At 38.4% G+C, this 18,520-nt stretch overlaps 1 protein-coding gene across 4 annotated transcripts in view; it reads right to left on the bottom strand.

Annotated features, from left to right (window-relative positions):
• LOC109829160 (metal tolerance protein 10) overlaps positions 1-18,520 on the bottom strand; it is a 33,855-nt gene that overhangs the window by 6,066 nt on the left and 9,269 nt on the right. The window contains exons 1-2 of one of the 4 annotated variants that reach the window (XM_020396298.1): positions 7,872-8,214; positions 5,467-5,579 (exon numbers count right to left, since the gene is read on the bottom strand). In XM_020396298.1, the coding sequence (XP_020251887.1) occupies positions 5,467-5,579; positions 7,872-8,001 (243 nt within the window). In that variant the 5' untranslated portion in view covers positions 8,002-8,214. Of the gene's footprint in view, positions 1-5,466; positions 5,580-5,796; positions 5,816-6,201; positions 6,574-7,871; positions 8,215-18,520 lie in introns of those variants that run through there. The other 3 variants (XM_020396297.1, XM_020396299.1, XM_020396296.1) reach the window with 3 other exon arrangements.

The following is an 18,520-nucleotide window of genomic DNA, read 5'->3' as shown; positions in this document are numbered from 1 at the left end:
TTGGTTTTTGACCCGGTTCGTTTCTGAGTTGATATATAACTCTAATTGTAATTAATTAGGGTTAAACAAAGACGATTTTGAGCAGTCTTTTAAAAAGAATTTCTGCATCCAATTGTGAGAGATTTGTGAGAGATCTAGAGCTTTGTTTTAGGATTTGATCGGTGAGATTTGTAACTCTATTTGTATTATCTTGATTTCTAATAGTAAGAACTCCCTCCCTCCTTGCCCCGTGGACGTAGACAACTTGCCGAATAACGTAAATAGTTTATTCTCGCTGTGATTGTGATTTGCTTAGTAGTTATGATTTATCTCGAGTTATTGTTCGTGTCGCTTCGAGAACTTCTACCGCGCACAACAATTGGTATCAGAGCTTTAGGCATGTTCGAAGGATTCAGTAAAGATTCCTATCTGAAGAGTTAGATCGACAACATGGGAGAAGCAAGCACATCGGGTTCGTCTCTTACGAAGACGATACAGAGTCTGAGCATTAATAACACGAAGATTAATATTCCGAAGTTCGATGGCAAGATCAATTTCAGATTGTGGAGGTGTCAGGTGATGGACGCATTGGATGTACAGAATTTGAAGGAGACTCTTGAGTTAAAAGAGAAACCCGATGATATAGAGGATAAGGCTTGGAGGAAGATGAACAGTAGAGCTTGTGGTGTTATTAGGTCATGCTTGACGCCGGATCTTATTTATGATGTTATGAACGAGACGTCGGCGAAGAAGATGTGGGAGACACTCAATGAGAAGTATCTTACGAAGAGCATTGAGAATCGGCTTTATTTGAAGAAGAGGTTCTACCAGTTTAAAATGAAAAGGGGAGTTTTCATCAGGGAGCATGTCAACAATTTCACGAAGTTACTTTCAGATATGGACAATGTGGACATCAGAGTTGAAGATAAAGACAAGGCGATGTTACTTTTGTGTTCGTTACCTAAGGATGATTATAGTACGTTTGTTCTAACTATGATCAATGGAAGAACTACAGTTAGCTATAATGAGGTGATCTCAGCTTTGGTGAATTATGAGTTGAGGAAGAGTGATGTTGAACCCTCCGAGAAGGCATCAGGAGATGCATTAGCTGTTCGAGGACGTGATCCAAACCGCCGCCAGTTCAACCGCTCAAAGTCAAAGAATAGAAGTGCCTATAAGAGTGTTGGTAGAAATCAATATCGGTAATGTAAAGAAGAAGGACATTGGAAGATTGACTGCCCAAAGTGGAAAGAAAAATTCGGGAAGAACAAAAGGAAAGCTGCACAAGCTTCAGAAGCGAATGTTGCAAAAGCTATTGGTGAGCATTCAGATTCAGATTCTTCAGGCTACTCGTGTCCTGCACTACCGTCGGTTTGGTATGCTGATTCCACGGAGTGGATGATGGATTCGGGAGCTACATATCACATATGCCCTAGGAGGGATTGGTTCTCTATCTTTGAGAAGCTGAAAAGTGGGGATGTCATGCTATGGGTAATGACCACGTATGCCCTATTGGTGGTATTGGTTCAGTCCGGATTAGGATGTATCACTGAGTGATTAGGGAGTTGAACGAAGTGAGGTTCGTGCCGCAGTTGACGAAGAACATCATTTCTCTTGGGACTTTGGAGACAGCTGGATATAGAGTGATCTTAGAGGATGCTACAGTTAAGGTCACGAAGGGTTCTATGGTAGTGATGCGAGGAGTCAGGGAAAACAACCTATACTACTTGAAGGGCAAGACAATTACAGGGGGTCTGACAGCTTCTATCACTACAGAGGAGGACACTACCACTTTATGACACATAAGACTTGAACACACAGGTGATAAGTCCCTATAGTCATTGGCGAAACAGGGGCTATTGAAAGGTGCTAAGATCTACAAGATGGAGCTGTGTGAGCACTGCGTACTCAGGAAGAAGACTAGAGTAAAGTTTGGTACCGCTGTTCACAACACTCGAGGTATATTAGATTACATTCACACAGATATTTGGGGTCCTTCCAAGAACACATCTCTTGGTGGGGCTAACTATTTGGTCACTTTCATTGATGACTATTCCAGGAGGAATTGGGTATACCCTATGAAGCATAAACATCAGGTCATGGATATTTTTGTGGAGTGGAAAAAGAAAGTAAAGTTGCAGACAGGTAGAAAGGTGAAGACTCTACGTTCAGATAATGGTAGAGAGTACAAGAGTGATCCGTTTCTGTAATTTTGTCGGGATCACGACATCAGAAAACACTACACAGTTCGAGAGACACCGCAACAAAATAGGGTGGCTGAGAGATTAAACCGTACCTTTCTAGAGAAGGTACGATGTATGATGATACAGAGTGGATTACCTAGATCCTTTTGGGCCGAGGCGTTGATTTATGCGAGCCATTTCATGAATAGGTTGCCGTGCACTGCGATAGACGGGAAGACTCCTTTGGAGCGTTGGTTTGATTCGGTGGCTAGTGACTATGAGTCGCTTCGGATATTTGAGTGTCCAGCTTATTACCATGTCAGTGATGGTAAATTAAATTTAAGGGTGAGGAAAGCAGTCTTTGTAGGATTTAGAGATGGAGTTAAATGCTTCAAGTTATGGGATCCATAGGATAAGAAGGTAGTTATTAGCAGAGATGTCACATTCGATGAGGCGTACATGATGAGGCCTCGAGTCACTCAGCGGGTGAGGGGAGACCAGACAGTTGAGATATCGTAGCAGGTGGAGGATGATGTGACTCCACCCACTCCAGAGAGCATTGTATCCATCAAGGCTCCTACAGAGGTGACACTGGGAGGAGATAGGATGACAACCGGGCAGATTGAGGATACAGTGGAAGGTGAGACTTAGGAATAGGGTCATGTTCAGAGGTCCATTGCAGTAGAGAGACCAAGGAGGGTGATTCGTCGGCCAGCTAGATATAATGATGTCATGGTCGCATATGCATTATCAGTGGAGGTCGTTAATGATATGGTTCCATCCACATTCAGGGAGGTAGATTCTAGCCCCGATTCAATCAGGTGGAGGGAAGCTATGGAGGAGGAGATGCAGTCTCTTCAGAAGAACGACACTTGAACACTTGCACATCTACCTAAGGGTAAGAGAGCTATAGGTTGCAAGTGGGTATATGCGAAGAAGGAGGGATCTTCTATTGGGGACATTTGATTCAAAGCCAGATTGGTTGTCAAGAGATATGCACAGCTTGAGGGCATTGATTACAACGAGGTATTTTCACCCGTTGTGAAGCATTCGTCGATACATGTTTTATTGGCATTAGTGGCACAGTTGAATTTGGATTTGGTCTAGATGGATGTGAAGATAACCTTTCTACACGGAGATTTAGATAAGGAGATCTACATAACACAACCCTTGGGATTCAAAGCTGCAGGAAAGGAATATTTGGTTTGCAAGCTGAAGAAGTCTCTTTATGGTTTGAAGCAATCGTCGAGACAGTGGTATAAGAGATTCGACAGCTTTATGATTAGCCATGAGTACACGAGGAGCCCATATGACCCATGTGTTTATATGCACAAGCTACAGGATGGTGAGCACATATATTTACTTTTATATGTTGACGATATGCTTATTGCTTTCAAGAATTCTTCGGCTATTCGAAAGTTGAAGGAGGAGCTGTCATCCGAATTCGAGATGAAGGATCCTTGAGAGGTAAAGAAGATATTGGGTATGGAGATCGAGAGAGATAGGGTGAAGGGGAGTTTGAAGCTTACACAGAAGAGCTATTTGCAGAAGATGTTGAAGAAATTCAGCTTTGATGGAAATGCAAAAGCAGTTAACACTCCATTTGCTCCCCAGTTCAAGCTTTCAGCGTTGATGTCGCCTGTTTTAGTTAAGGACAGAGATAACATGTTGAAGGTCTCATATGCCAGTGTAGTAGGTAGCTTGATGTATGTGATGGTGTGTACGAGGTCAGATTTGTCACAGGCCGTGAGCATGATATCAATATACATACACGACCCCGGGAAGGGTCATTGGGAGGCTGTGAAGTAGATTCTACGGTATGTTCGAGGCACTGTGGATGTTGGTTTGGTATTCCAGAAGGATGAGAAGAATGGGCAGGATTGTATTGGTTACGTGGATTCAGATTATGCTAGAGATCTTGACAAGCGTCGGTCCACTTCAGGTTATGCATTTACATTAGCAGGTGCACTTGTATGTTGGCGATGTACACTTCAGTCCATAGTGGATCTCTCTACTACAGAGGCGGAGTATATGGCAGTGACTGAAGCTGTGAAGGAGGCTTTGTGATTGCGTGGATTATTGGAGGACTTGGGAATTACACAGGAGACCATTCGGGTATATTGTAATAGCACGTCAGCTATCTATTTGGTGAAAAACCAGGTTTATCGTACGCGCACGAAGCACATCGATGTCAGATTCTACTTTGTTCGTGACGTTTTGGATGATGGAGACATCATATTGGAGAAAGTCCACACGAACGACAACCCTACAGATATGTTGACCAAAGTTATTTTAGGAGTAAAATTTGGTCATTGTTTGAATCTTTTGAACATTCTTCAGTGTTTAGGTCTTTGGAGACCATTTGGGTGAACTACGTTTGGTTTGATTTCTTGGGCAAGAGGGTACGTAGGCAATCTTTCAGATGCAGCCGGTTTGATTTCGATGGGGGAGATCGTGTTTCAGCTCTAGTGTGGATGATTTGGTGTCGGCTCAGTTTTGGTAGAAACATTCGCCGAGGTGGAGAATTGAAGAAGTGGCGAGAGAAGCAGCAGGAAGTTCCGGAGAATCGGCCAGGCAGACTGGCGGTCGACCGCGAGTCAGCGGCGGTCGATCGCGAACGTGCACAGAAGGACAGTAGGATTCGGAACTGAAGGCGGTCGACCGTGGCGGTCGACCGCGTGTACCCTGTAGGTGGTTTTTTGGTCTCGGGATGAGATTCGGTCGACCGTCGTGGTCGATCACGCCATGACTGTAATCGATTCTGCTCTCGGGTTTTTGGTTCGGTCGCCCGTCGCGGTCGACCGTAGACTGTTTTTGGGCTGGACTTTGATTTTTGACCCGGTTCGTTTTTGAGTTGATATGTAACTCTAATTGTAATTAGTTAGCATTAAGCAAGGACGATTTTGAGCAGTCTTTTGAAAAGAATTACTGCATCCAATTGTGGGAGATTTGTGAGATATCTAGAGCTTTGTTTTAGGGTTTGATTGGTGAGATTTGTAACTCTATTTGTATTCTCTTGATTTCTAATAGTAAGAACTCCCCCCTCCTTGTCCCGTGGACGTAGGCAACTTGTCGAACCATGTAAATAGTTTGTTCTTGCTGTGATTGTGATTTACTTAGTAGTTGTGATTTATCTCGAGTTATTGTTCGTGTCGTTTCGAGAACTTTCGCCGCGCACAACATGAAGTATATCCACTTGAAGTCAATTTAGGTTCAAATCCGATCAAATGCTTATTTAGATTTTTCAATTTGAAGGATATAGATAAAAGGTTGTAAGAAAATAAATATCTAAAAAGTAAATTACCTCTGTTGGAGCTCCAGTTAAACAACCCAATTCATGAATATTCTCCATATCACTAAAATCCTTCAAGAGTTGCCCTTGCTTCTTGTAATATTTTGCAATCCTGCTTTGTTTACCTAAATATATTGAGAAATGACAAATAACTTAGCTAGTAGTGGTAAAAATAACGAAAGTATGATTAATATTTAATTTTTATGTGCATGTGCATACAGGAACATTCGTGTATCTGGTACGACAATTATCGTTTCCCTTTCTCTCCCCTAGTTAACCTCCCTACCCACTAACAAAATAAATGGCAAAAAATTTCCTTTTTAAGGAAACATGGGCACTGACCATTTTAGCTTCTGAAGGTCAAGCAATAAACCTGATAATATTATGTGTTCATTCCCACTGTAAATGGAGAATTATTAAAAAATATCAGGGAATCAATTAGGAGGCAAGAAATCATTGAAAGTCATTCCTAGAAGCTATAATTTATTATTACACTTCAAGAGGAATAATAAATTTTTCTTAAATTAATAACTATTAGACTATTAGTAATATGATTAAATACTTTCTAGGTTGTTATATGATGCTAAATTTGCAACCTTCAAAAATGCAACTTCACATGTGTATAAAAAGACAAAGCTTAATACTTCCTAAGTTGATATTATCTTAAATATCTTAAATTTGAGTCATTTTAGAATTTATCTTCATATTTCTATCAGTGAATTGGATATATTTGAAAAATAAACATACCAGTACATTTTTGTGACACACAAGAACCTAAAGAAGTATCCACAAAGTTCTCCACCATTTGGACGTCCCTTATGTTGATCCTCCACGGCGCCTGATCCATTCTAGGGGCCACCAAGTCTCCGGCAACCCTTGCCGGAGGCAGGAGCTCCTCTTGATAATTGATAAACTCATCCTGGTTATCCATCACTTGGTAGAATAGAGAATTTGGGTGTTGAGATGTTTGTGCATCGATTATTTGGAGGTGGTGCAATATAAAAGCTAGTACTGGTTTCTTCCGTTGGCTTGTTAAGTTTGGAGATTATAAGATGTGACATAGTGAAAGTGATTGGCATATATTCCCATAGTTTTTGCAAATTTTTTTCACAAAAGGAAGCTTCATGGAAGCTAAAGAAGGTTTCATGAACCTCATCGATGAAAGGAATATGTTCCTTATGAGCTAAGTGGGGATCAATTTCTAACCTAGAAATGCTTGAACGAAAAGAGGGCTAACCAAAATTATATTTCCTTTATCTCTCTCCTCTTTTATTTGTTTGTAACACACACGTGTAATACCCTAAAAATCATCATACTTCTACTTTACCCTTAAACCATACTAGTCATATGTATGTGCGTTGCTGCAGGTATTATTTAGCTATGTATATCTTCTACCAAAATGATACTATGAATTTTATATACATCTACTTATTAAAAAATCCAACGACAAATTTTTTTACTATACCATTTACAAAGTGAATCTTCAAACCAGTTAACAAAATAGTATACCAATTACCAAACTTAGACAGTGAATATGAAAGATTATTCACTATCATATTTCCAATTGACCTCATCGTGATGTGTTATGTTATCAAAAGACAAATTATTATTATATGAACAGTGTTTTAATGGTTCATAATTATATTGTAGCATGAATAGTGTTTTGCTGTTACATGGCAAAGTGGTTTTAAGGAGTGGTTTTAAGGTACTACTTTTTAAGTTAAAAATTAAAAAAGGTAGATTGGACCTCACATGCTCTTTATACACTAGTATTGGCTAGCGAAAGATCAAGAGGAGGAAGGACAAGATAGTACAGTGGCAAAAGGTTGTTTGCTATTATGAATTTGGCATTTTCCATGATAAGAACTCGGGTTTCTCAGCCAGATTTGTGATCTGCATTTCAAGGGACCAAATGTGATCCGTAAAATTTGACCTAATTTCTGTCAGATATGTGAAACCTTTTCTTCCTCTCTTGATATTATCAACAAATTTCATTTACAAATAACACATGCTAGTTGGATTTTATCCTTTATGCAAACCTCCTTGATACAATTGTAAACAAACAAGATTTTGATTATGGATTTTTGAAGATCCATTACATGTTCCCAAATTCTTGGAGATGCAACCAGCGAAACCAAACAAAAGTGTTTATTGATGATTCAATGTTAAATGAGCAATGCTAGGTAATGGCAGATCCTAAATTCAAAAAATGGGCTATAGTTTCATGTTATCAAATAATGCAACATAAACTAACTAAACCCACAAACTGATATTGAAATTATTCCATGCCTTCATGACCAATGGGTAAGTAAACAATTTTCCCCTTAAACAACTTCCTACACCCTATTAAGCATTCATCAACAATGATCACCTACAATTAATGAAAATATAAAAATTAAAGCATATACAGATCATACCAAGGCCCCTCTTAAGCACTCTACAAGCAAAGGGAGGCTCCTTAGGACCCTCGGGCATTTGAACGTCATTTATATTAATCATCCACGGCGGCCGATCCGACGCCGGAGATTCCAAGTCTTCTCCTGTCATCGCCGGAGAGATGCCCTCCGGATAATAATCCGTGTGCTTGACAGTGTTTATATACTAATTATTTATATTACTCTATGGAATTGAGATTTATTGGGCGTCTAGAGATGAAATTGGTTCCGTAAAAAAATCACACTGATAACTTTTTTCACCTGCAAGGTAGGAGTATTGTTGATTTTGTACGAGTCTGTTGAGATTTTGTGCGCTCAATCCTCAGGTTAGATTATGCTATTATTCACCTGAGGCCCACCATGATCCAAATCTAGCACACGTAAAAGGATGTAAAGTGTAAAAAAGTGGGTCCCAATGTCAGCTTTCATCACTTTTAATTGTTTGTTTGTAGTTGTGAAAATAGTGTAAAGTGATTTCATATGTTGATGTGGCTTGTAAAGTGATTTCATGAAAAATAGACATGATTTTAGGAGAAAGCTAACATTGAAGTTAGGAAAAAATAATAAAAAATAATTCCAACCAATATGATCATTTGAGTAGGGACCACTTTTTACACTTTCCAAACAAACAATTAAAGTTTTATTTTGCAAACCAAACAAGTGTTTTATGATTCCAATGGAATCAAAAACAAACAAAGAAAAGTATAAAAGTGAAATTGATGAGGTGGACAACAACTTTCCAAGATGTGTCATAAATACACAACTTTACCAACAACAACCAAACAACCCCTAGCTGACTGTTGTGATTTGGGCGTGTTAATTTGTAGTTGATTTAGGGGCTGTTTGGTTCGCTATTTAACCCGTGGTAAACTTTTACATCGCCCTCCACGTTATTTTTTTCGGGGTCACGTTTGTTTTTTCATTTCCTTCGGTTTTCTTTCCCAGCTTTGTTTCGCTAGGGCCAAAAAGAGAAAACGAGATAAAAATCCCCGCCACCTAGGTTTTTTCCCTCTCCCCCAATTCCTTCCCCAACCGAGTGAAATCGACAGAAACCCTGGCCACGTCGGATTTTGGTCTTCTTCGTTGATTTCTTCAGTGAGCTATTGTTACCTCCTTTCTCTCCTCCTGCCATAAACTCCCGCCATAAACTCCTGCGACCTTCTTTGTGGCTTTATTTGAAGAAATTGGGGGAGAGGCGTCTGATATTTGTTCACGCTATTTAGATCTGATCTTTGCCAACGCTGTTGCTTCAAAAATCAAGGTAAAAATTGTTTTTTTTTAATTTTCTTATTAAAAATTTAATTTACAGTAATTATCTGAAAATTTAGGGGTAGTGAGTCTGAACTTTGCCGAGGTGTTATAGAAAAGAGTTTGTTTTGGATTAGATTAAGAGGTGATTAGATTCTTAGGATGTGTAGTTAATTTGATGATTTAAGAGATGATGTGTGCTGATAGATGCAAATAATTGTTATTTTTAGAGGTCTAGAGGATGATAGAGACCTTGGCTAGTTGACCGGCAATTGGAAGAAATGTCAAAATGTGTCCTTTTTTTAAGAAAGGAAATTTCTTTATTTGTTTTGGGTCCATTTTTTATGTTGTTGATCATTAATGAGAAGGTAATACACAATTTTAAGTAAATAAATTTTTTAAAAAGAGTTTTGTTCAAGCTTCTGTTTTCCTAACATAGCTACAATTAATATATAATTGATCATAATTAGGAACATAATAGGTAAGGTAATTGAGTTAAAATAACTAACAATTTCAGAGCTACTTTCAAAATACTATTGATTTATGATAAAATAGTATGAAAATGTTACTGTAGCATTTTGTCATAGTAATTTTTTCATTTTAGGAGCTAAAAGTTCATATCTTTGATATTTTTAAATGCTATTCATGTCACTGTAATATTTTTTGCTTAGATATTTGTGTAATCCATGTTTGTAATTTGTAATTTGTAATTTGTTCAGATTTTGTTAGATTTCGACTTAGTTTCTAATTGGATAATGATTTTTTGCATCGTAGATGGATATTGATGGTGATTGTTCCGATGAACAAAGTGTTGTTAATATGGTTCAATGTGCTACTCTATTCGTTTTAATTATAATAATTACTGTCATAAGGAGAATGCAAGCAAAACGTAAATCAATTCTTAGTGGTCCAAGTAAGGGAAAAAAAGACAAGAGAGAGCTAGAATTGAGCACATAGAGCGAATTTATAATGGTTTTAATGATAGTTGCGTGAATTATATTAGAATGCGGAGTGTTGCTTTTGTTAAACTAGCGAGTATAATGAGGAACAATAGCATACTAAAAGACTCAAGAAATATAACAGTGGAAGAACAACTTATCATGGCACTGAACATTCTGGGTCATAAATCTAAAAATCGCATTGTCAGATCTCATTTTATAAGATCAGGGGAGATAGTTAGTAGATATTTTAACAAGGTATTATAAAAAATTATTTGCCAGCGTGGACGGTACATGAGACAAGCCCCCAATGACATTCCCCAAGAGATAGTTAACAACCCGTTATACTATCCTTATTTCAAGGTATATCTACACTTTAAGCATATTTAAATATATAATCAATGTAAGTAAATTTTAATTTAGATGTGTGATACACGTATTATAGGATTACATTGGAATGATAAATGGGACTTATGTTGATGCTATGCTTCCGATTAATCTTGTTGCACGTTTTCAAAGCCGTAAAGGTGTTACACAGAATGTACTTGTAGCTTGCACCCTAAACAAGCTGTTCACATATGTTATAGCACGTTGGGAGGTGTCTGTAAATGATTATAGGATTCTTCAGGATGCATTGTTTAGACCATAACCACATGGATTGAGAGTCTATGATGGTAATTAAATAAAGACTTAACTTAAAATTTATTAAGTTTAATATTCAATCTTGACTTAACAATTTTCTTAATAAAATTGTAGGCAAATACTATCTGTGTGATGCTGGGTACCCAACCATGCCAGGTTTCATCTCTCCATACCGAGGTGTTCGATATCATTTGAAAGAACATTCGGGTAAAACACCAAAGAATAGAAGAGAATTATTTAATCTAAGATATTCTTCATTGAGGTCTAAGATTGAATCTACATTTGGCACATTAAAGAATAGATTTAAGATTTTGTGTGCTAAGCCGCATTATCCTTTTCCTATACAAGTAGATATCATATTAGCATGCACGGTACTCCATAATTTCATTACAACCGTGGTTCCAAGTGATGAACTACTCAACGATGAAGAATTTAATGAAGACATTGATGGTGAGGTAGCCTTCGAGAATAACACTAATTTAGTTAATTTTACTTAAAATCAAACCCAAAGAGAGCAAACTGAATCAAGAAATAAGTGGAAGACTCTTAGGGATGACATTGCTTGGGTGATATGGGTGGACTACTGTGATATGTATAATCATGGTGTAACCACAAAGACTTGATTTTTATTTTTGTTCTATTTATGCTCATATACGTACTCAATAACTCTATTTCCATTAATGTCATTCTGCTTTTAATTCATGTATTCATGTTTTACTTCTTTTAGTTATCTAACTTTCTCTATTTAATTAGTGATGGTTGATAATACATCATTGAGTGGGAGAGATAATCAAAAAGGCAAGGGGGTCGTTCCATCACCTTCCCCACCACCTTTAAGCCCCTTAGTCCGTGCATTACGGCGATGGTGGGTATTTTCCATTTCAGCAGTCGTACTTTGTACAACCGCCTCAAGCATACCCGAACATGCCATTCCATGATAGCAGCTACTTTCCAATGCATCATAATCTGGGGTCATATACGAACATGCTGAATTCACCAACTTTGCCTCCACAATTTCACAGTCCTAATCTTAGTGGGGTGTAGCTTTCGTACACTAGTGATAATGGATCAACTCCCGAATCAGGTTCCAAACGGGACCTCATAGAAGAAAGGGTAGAAACATCGCCAAATTCAAAAAAAGAAGAGGAAAAACACCACATCAAAAAAAATAAATGCTGAAGTTGGTGGTTCTCAAGGGACCAAACATTTGTTCTGGGATTCCCGTTATGATGATGAGCTCATTCCATTTCTTACCAAACATTTGTTCTGGGATTCCCGTTATGATGATGAGCTCATTCCATTTCTTGTCGACTTGGTAAGAAAGGGTTACAAACCCGACAAAAGCCCGTTATGATGATGAGCTCATTCCATTTCTTGTCGACTTGGTAAGAAAGGGTTACAAACCCGACAAAAGCTTTAAGAGAACCGCTTTTCATATGACTTCTCAATACATTAATGAGAAGTTTAACAGAGTTTTTAAGTGGGATAATATCATGCATCACATCAAAACTCTACGAACAAGATTTTGGGATATGAAAACTTATCGTAGTCTTAGTGGTGCTGGATGAGATGATAGTACGAAGACTGTCATCATGGATCTGAAAGTTTGGATAGGTGGATTGAGGTAAATAAACTCTGGTTAAAAAATAGATTTATTTTCCATTTTTTGATTATATTCATTGAATTAATTAAAATATATTTTTTCAGGACAAGAGTTTTAAGAATGCTAAGCTTAGACAATATGTCAATAAACCCCTGAGGCATTATGATGATCTCGTCCTTATCATCGGTGATGATCAAGCTACAGGACAATTTGCTAGTGATGTTTGGAAAAAGTTTAGCCGTAGTGAGACCATAAATCTTGGAGATGAGGTGAACTCACCAATGCATTCTCCCCAATCTACCCAAGTACACATTTTAGATGACGAGGATACTCCTCCGCTTAAGGAAGCACCCAACACATTAAGTTCTAAGGCTAAGTCGTACTCCGCCAAGGTAAAGGCTCATAAGACTAACCTAGATAGTGAGATCATTCTAAAAATGGTGGATAAGTTAGATGTATTTAGCACAAACATGAAGTGTGTAAATATGCATTGGACTGAGAAGTTATCCACGGTCCTTTATGTTCAGGTTTTCTAAGGTGTTTGTGCTCAGTTTTGTGTTCGTGAGATTTGTGTTTAGGCATTGTTTTTCTGGATTGTAAGTTTTCATGAAACGAATCTACATTGGTGACTATTTACTTTTAGGCTATGATGATTGTCAAAATTTCTGAGATTAGATACTTGCAATATCGTTTGATATTTGCACTGGAGGCTAACAATGATGATATTAATTCAGTTCCGAACCCTCATACATAATCAGTAACCAACTGCTGATTACTTGATGTTGTTGGTTGATACTTGATGTTGTTGGTGTGCACATGTTGGTTATATATGTTGGTTGGCTGGTATTGTGTGCTCGACTTTTTGTGTGCACATGTTGGTTCTATATGCTATTTTTTGGGTATTTTGTGCTCAGATATTGTGTGCATATGTTGGTTCTATATGTTGGTTGGCAAGCTCTCTATGGCTATGATGCCAGCTGTTAAGACAAAAAAGCCCGCTATAAGGACTTGCAATTGTTGGCCAAAGTGGTGTTGTTGCGGCTGACGTTCTAGAAGTAAGAAAAAGAAGTATACAAATAATAAGCAGAGAAAGAAAAAGAAGTTCTTTAGTAAGAGAGGAGATGACACACCACCTGTTTTTGCTTTGGAGGGCATTGAAGAGGGCATTAAAGAGGGCTTTGAAGGTATGCCTACTTTCAAGTGTTAAGTAATTAACGCATGGTCCATTTCATGTCATTTAACTTGATTTGAATATTTATTAGGTATTGAGAGATAGAAGGCCTTTATGCCTAAGCAAAAATTGGAAAAGAAATGTTCTAGCAGGTTGGATCTATGGTTCAGTTACAGAAGATATTTTGACAGGTTTTAAAATGCACTGCCATGGATGGCGATCAATCTATTGTATTCCTCCGAGGTTAGCTTTCAAAGGTTCTGCTCCCCTTAATCTTTTGGGTCGTCTCCATCAAGCTCTTCGATGAGCTCTGGGTTCAGTTGAAATTTTATTGTCTCGTCATTGTCTACTATGGTATGGTTATGGTGGTGGCTTGAAGTGGCTAGAAAGATTTTCAGGTAAAAATTTCGGTGTTTATCCTCTGACATCTATTCCTCTTCTGGCATACTGTATGTTGCCTGATGTTTACTTTCTTACCGGGAAATTCTTAACTCCAGAGGAATCTATTTATTCATTGCTGACCCGTTTTAGTGAATGACTCACATTCTTTAGATGTTCTGCTAATTTTCACCTTTCTATGCTCAATGCAGCTTACCAATGTATTCCTTATAAGGCACCCTTCTCTTCATTAGCATATAGTGATGACATCAACATATTAGCTGCTAGAACAAACAGCGGACGTGTAGTATTTTATGATGTTCGGGGAAAACCTCAAACTTTTACTGTTCTTCATGCATATGTTAGTTTTGATGTATAGTATCTGTTGAAAATACTTCAGTATGAAGATTATTTTATCACTGAAATTACATGTATTGTCCTATACTTCTGCCTATGTCCTTTATACACTTGACCCGGTGATATAAGTTCTTTCTTGTCTTGTCTGTCATGTTAATACTATCATGTTATTTTATCCTTTTTGTCAATTGACACTAATTGATCTGCATTTTATCAGGCTGTTACAAGTTTGTACTGGCAGAGGTCTGTTGGCCCTATGGTTTTGATGATGATTTGTCAAACAATTTATAGCTAATCTATTTTTTAGTTTTTGTGGTTTGTTTTTCTCTTTACAGGAATTCAACACATGGCGATCAAGAGTTAAAGATTCAAGTTCATGTGTATGCTTTCTCCTATGTATAAGAGAAGTTTACTTACATATATCGTATGACTATATTTAAGCTCAATATGTAAACACAACACAAGTTTGACTTTTTCTATCATACAAATGATTTTTTATCAAACTTTGTTAAAATAGTTTTTATTTCATGTTTACATCTCTCTCATACTTCATAATATATATATAATGTATGCATGATATATATACACAAGTTTACAAGTCATAATTCAATTTTTGTGTTCACGAAAAATAGGTTTTATGTACACTTTTTAAAATAGTGAGTTTTCACAAACAAAAATTGTATTTCCAAAAATTACTTTTCAAACATGTTTATTTTATCATTTAAAAACTTTTTCCAAAGTTTTACTGTTTTTAGAATTGATTTAATATTTTTATTATATTTTTAAAGTCAGCCAAAAACCTGTAAAAATCTCTGTGTCAGTTTGCGGTCGACCGCTACGGTCGGCCGCCTACAGTTCAAAATCCCATTTTACCTTTTAATGGCTCGCGGTTGACCATGACGATCGACCGTGGCTCATCCAGAGTCTTTCGCGGTCGACCGCCTGCTTTTTAGAATAGTTCTCCTGCTTTTTGCTCTTCGCGGTCGACCGCCAGATTTTCACGATCGACCGTCGTATTGACTGTTGTGTTGCAATGGCTATTTTTTGATTTGATTCTCTGGGGTATTTTGGTCTTTTCAATGTTATTTTGGCTGATGTCTTGAGTGGGTATAAATACCCCAGTGTCTTCCTCTTTCAATATACTAAGAGTTTTTGTTTACAGTGTGTTTTATCAAAAGATTAGCAAGTGTTTAAGTTGGTTTTGTTGGTCTGTTTCAAAAGAAGTTTTCTACAGCAAGAAGAGGCTTTGAATTCCAACTGAGGATCTTATCCTCATCATTCTACAGTTCTTCCTGTTTATTGAGAAGTTTTCTAAACTCACTTTCATATAGCTTGTTATTTCATTTTCATATCTTAGCTATATTATTTGAGTTACATATTTTCTATTCACTTTTATCACACACACACTGTATTGAGCTTATAATATTTCCATACAATATATTGTTAGGTAGTGGTGTGTGATTAGTGATAGTGAGTTTCATTGTGTTCTAATTTACTATCGAGAACAAATCATTGTATTAAAACCCTTATTATGAGTATCAATTGTAATACACTTGTACACCGAGAGAAGTATGAGGCGTGAGACGGGGTCGAATCCAATAGGAATAGCTTCGGTTGACAAGCCTAGGGAGAGGTTGTATCCGAGTAAATTGGTTCTTCCTCTTTGTTTAAAACTGGGTTCTTCACGGTGGCGATGGAGTGCCTCCCCCGAATGCTTGCGTCGAGTTTGCTCTCCGTTGAAGATCCGCACGTCTTGATTCACTGGAACGATGTCTTCTCCTCACGATTTGACGTTGTGGAGAACTTGCGTGGCAAGTTTGAAACTCTTGATGAGTTGATAACTCTGAACGAGTTTAGAAGAACTTGGCGAGCAAGTTTTGAACTCTGATCGAGTTGATAACTCTGAACGAGTTTGAACTCTTGAACAAGAGTTGATTTGAACTCTGATCGAGTTGATAACTCTGACTGATCGAGTTGATAACTCTGAACGAGTTTGAACTCTTGAACAAGAGTTGATTTGAACCGAAAATCGGTTATAAGCCAAGGACGGAAGCTCCCTATTGCTGAAGTTGAAGATGATCTTCGTTGGAAGATGATGCCAATCTCCTCAAAAGCCTGCCTCCTTGCTGCCAAGTCTCAGATCCGAAAAATCCCAGCCAACCAAAAACCAGGCCCCTTGAACTGAATTGATCTTCAGTTATTTATAGAGGATTAAGGGGGTGAAACCGCCCCTTAAATCTCTCCTAAGTGGGGCGTAACTGACCCCAAATCGTGGGAAACAGTTTTAGAACCGTTCAGCTCATGTTGAACGAGTCAAACGCCCACGTTGGCGTTCAGGACCCTAACCTCACGTCTTAGAATTGAGACGCTTGATGTTGTAACGCGGGTTTCGACCCTGGCGTTTTGATGTTGTAACGCGGGGTTCGACCCTGGCGTTTTGATGTTGTAACGCGGGTAGGACCTTGGCGTTTTGATGTTGAAACGCGGGGTTCGACCCTGGCGTTTTGATGTTGAAACACGGGGAGGACCTCCGCGTCTTGCCTTGCAGAGATTATCACCAAGTAATCTCTTTTGTCATGGCGTTGCAAAGATCATTGTCTTGTAATCTTCGTCTTGGCTCCTTGAGAATATGAGAGTCGTCAGATTGTAACTCCCGATGTTGATTGTGAAGGCCGTTGATTAGAGCTTTCATCAGTTGTCGTGAAGGTCGTCAGATTGTAACCTTCAGCGATCTACGTGAAAGTCTTCAGATTACAGCCTTCTGGAAGTCGTCAGATTGTAACTTCCATCATCGGTGGTTGATGGGGGATAAGCTATCTATTGTGATTTTTAGACAGCCTACAATAGTAAAGGTCTTGTGCTAAATGACATTGAACCTCTTGTAATCGATCTTGACGGTGGTAGTTCGTCGGATGAAAGTTATAACTGGCAACTTGCCGATGAAATAATAAACAATGATTTAGAGTACTCGTGTTGTCTCGATAATGTATTACACAAATTATATGATAACCCAAACTTACACATGCCACTTCGCTCATCTTGCGCGACGACGAAATACCTTCAAGATTCAGTCGGAACGACCGTAATCCTACCCGCGAAGACAGGGGGTGAAAAAGAAATAATCTTTAGAAAGAGGGATCCATCCCCAACTCCTGATCTCTTCTTGGACACCAACTCAGATGATGAAGGGCCTGGACAATATTTCTCTAGGTATAGTTCACAAGCAAACGATTACATGAAGAAGCAAGGATATAACCTAGCACTCGGTGAAGGTCTCTGTTTTGGTCAAGGAGTTAAGGTTCCACCCCGTCCTACCTATGTACCGAAAGGGAGACCTGATAATTATTACAGCCATAAAAGGGGTCTAGGTTATGTTTCGTCATCTGATGATGAATATTGCCAGCAGATCATTAGCCAGCTAATAAGTAAAAGTGGGTATTCATCCGATGCTTCAACCTGGGATTCTGACGTGAGCATTGGAGAAAGATTCAAAACCCTAATGTCGAACATGGCGACAGTTGATCCTTCCACAACAGAAGGAGACGATCAGTTACCCACTTGGGAAGATCCCTGGATACATTACATGAATATCCAATATGGCGATCGATTTGAGCAAAGAGAACCTCCTACTGAGGATAAAGTAGTTCAAGTTAATATGGGTAATGAAACTAATCCGAAACCTATATTTATTAGTGGTGATCTTCCACCGGATGAGAAGGAGGAACTAATCACCCTCGTTAGAGAGTATATCGACGTTTTCGCTTGGAACTACGAAGATATGCCGGGACTCGACCCAAAGCAATGCACAGCCTTAACATAAAATCGGATGCTAAACCTGTCAAGCAACAGAAAGGACGGTTTTGTCCGTAAATTATGGAGGCGATAGAAGCTGAAGTCAAAAAACTGATCGATTCAGGCTTTGTCAGAGAAGAACAACACCCTGATTGGTTGGCCAATATTGTTCTAGTCCTAAAAAAGAATGGAAAAATCAGAATCTGTATTGACTTTAGAGACCTGAATACCGCCTGTCCTAAAGACGACTTTCCCCTACCAATTACGGACGTCATCATTGACAACACATGCGGGTTTGAGAGAATGTCATTTATGGATGGATTTTCTGGGTATAATCAAATCAAGATGCACCCGGATGATGAAAAGCATACAGCATTACGGACGTCATCATTGACAACGCATGCGGGTTTGAGAGAATGTCATTTATGGATGGATTTTCTGGGTATAATCAAATCAAGATACATCCAGACGATGAAAAGCATACAGCATTTAGAACACCCCT

The sequence above is a fragment of the Asparagus officinalis genome, chromosome 1 (assembly GCF_001876935.1).
Source record: "Asparagus officinalis chromosome 1, Aspof.V1, whole genome shotgun sequence".
Lineage (NCBI taxonomy): Eukaryota > Viridiplantae > Streptophyta > Magnoliopsida > Asparagales > Asparagaceae > Asparagus > Asparagus officinalis.
Note: the sequence above shows the minus strand (reverse complement) of the source record. Positions and strands in the feature narration are given on the sequence as shown.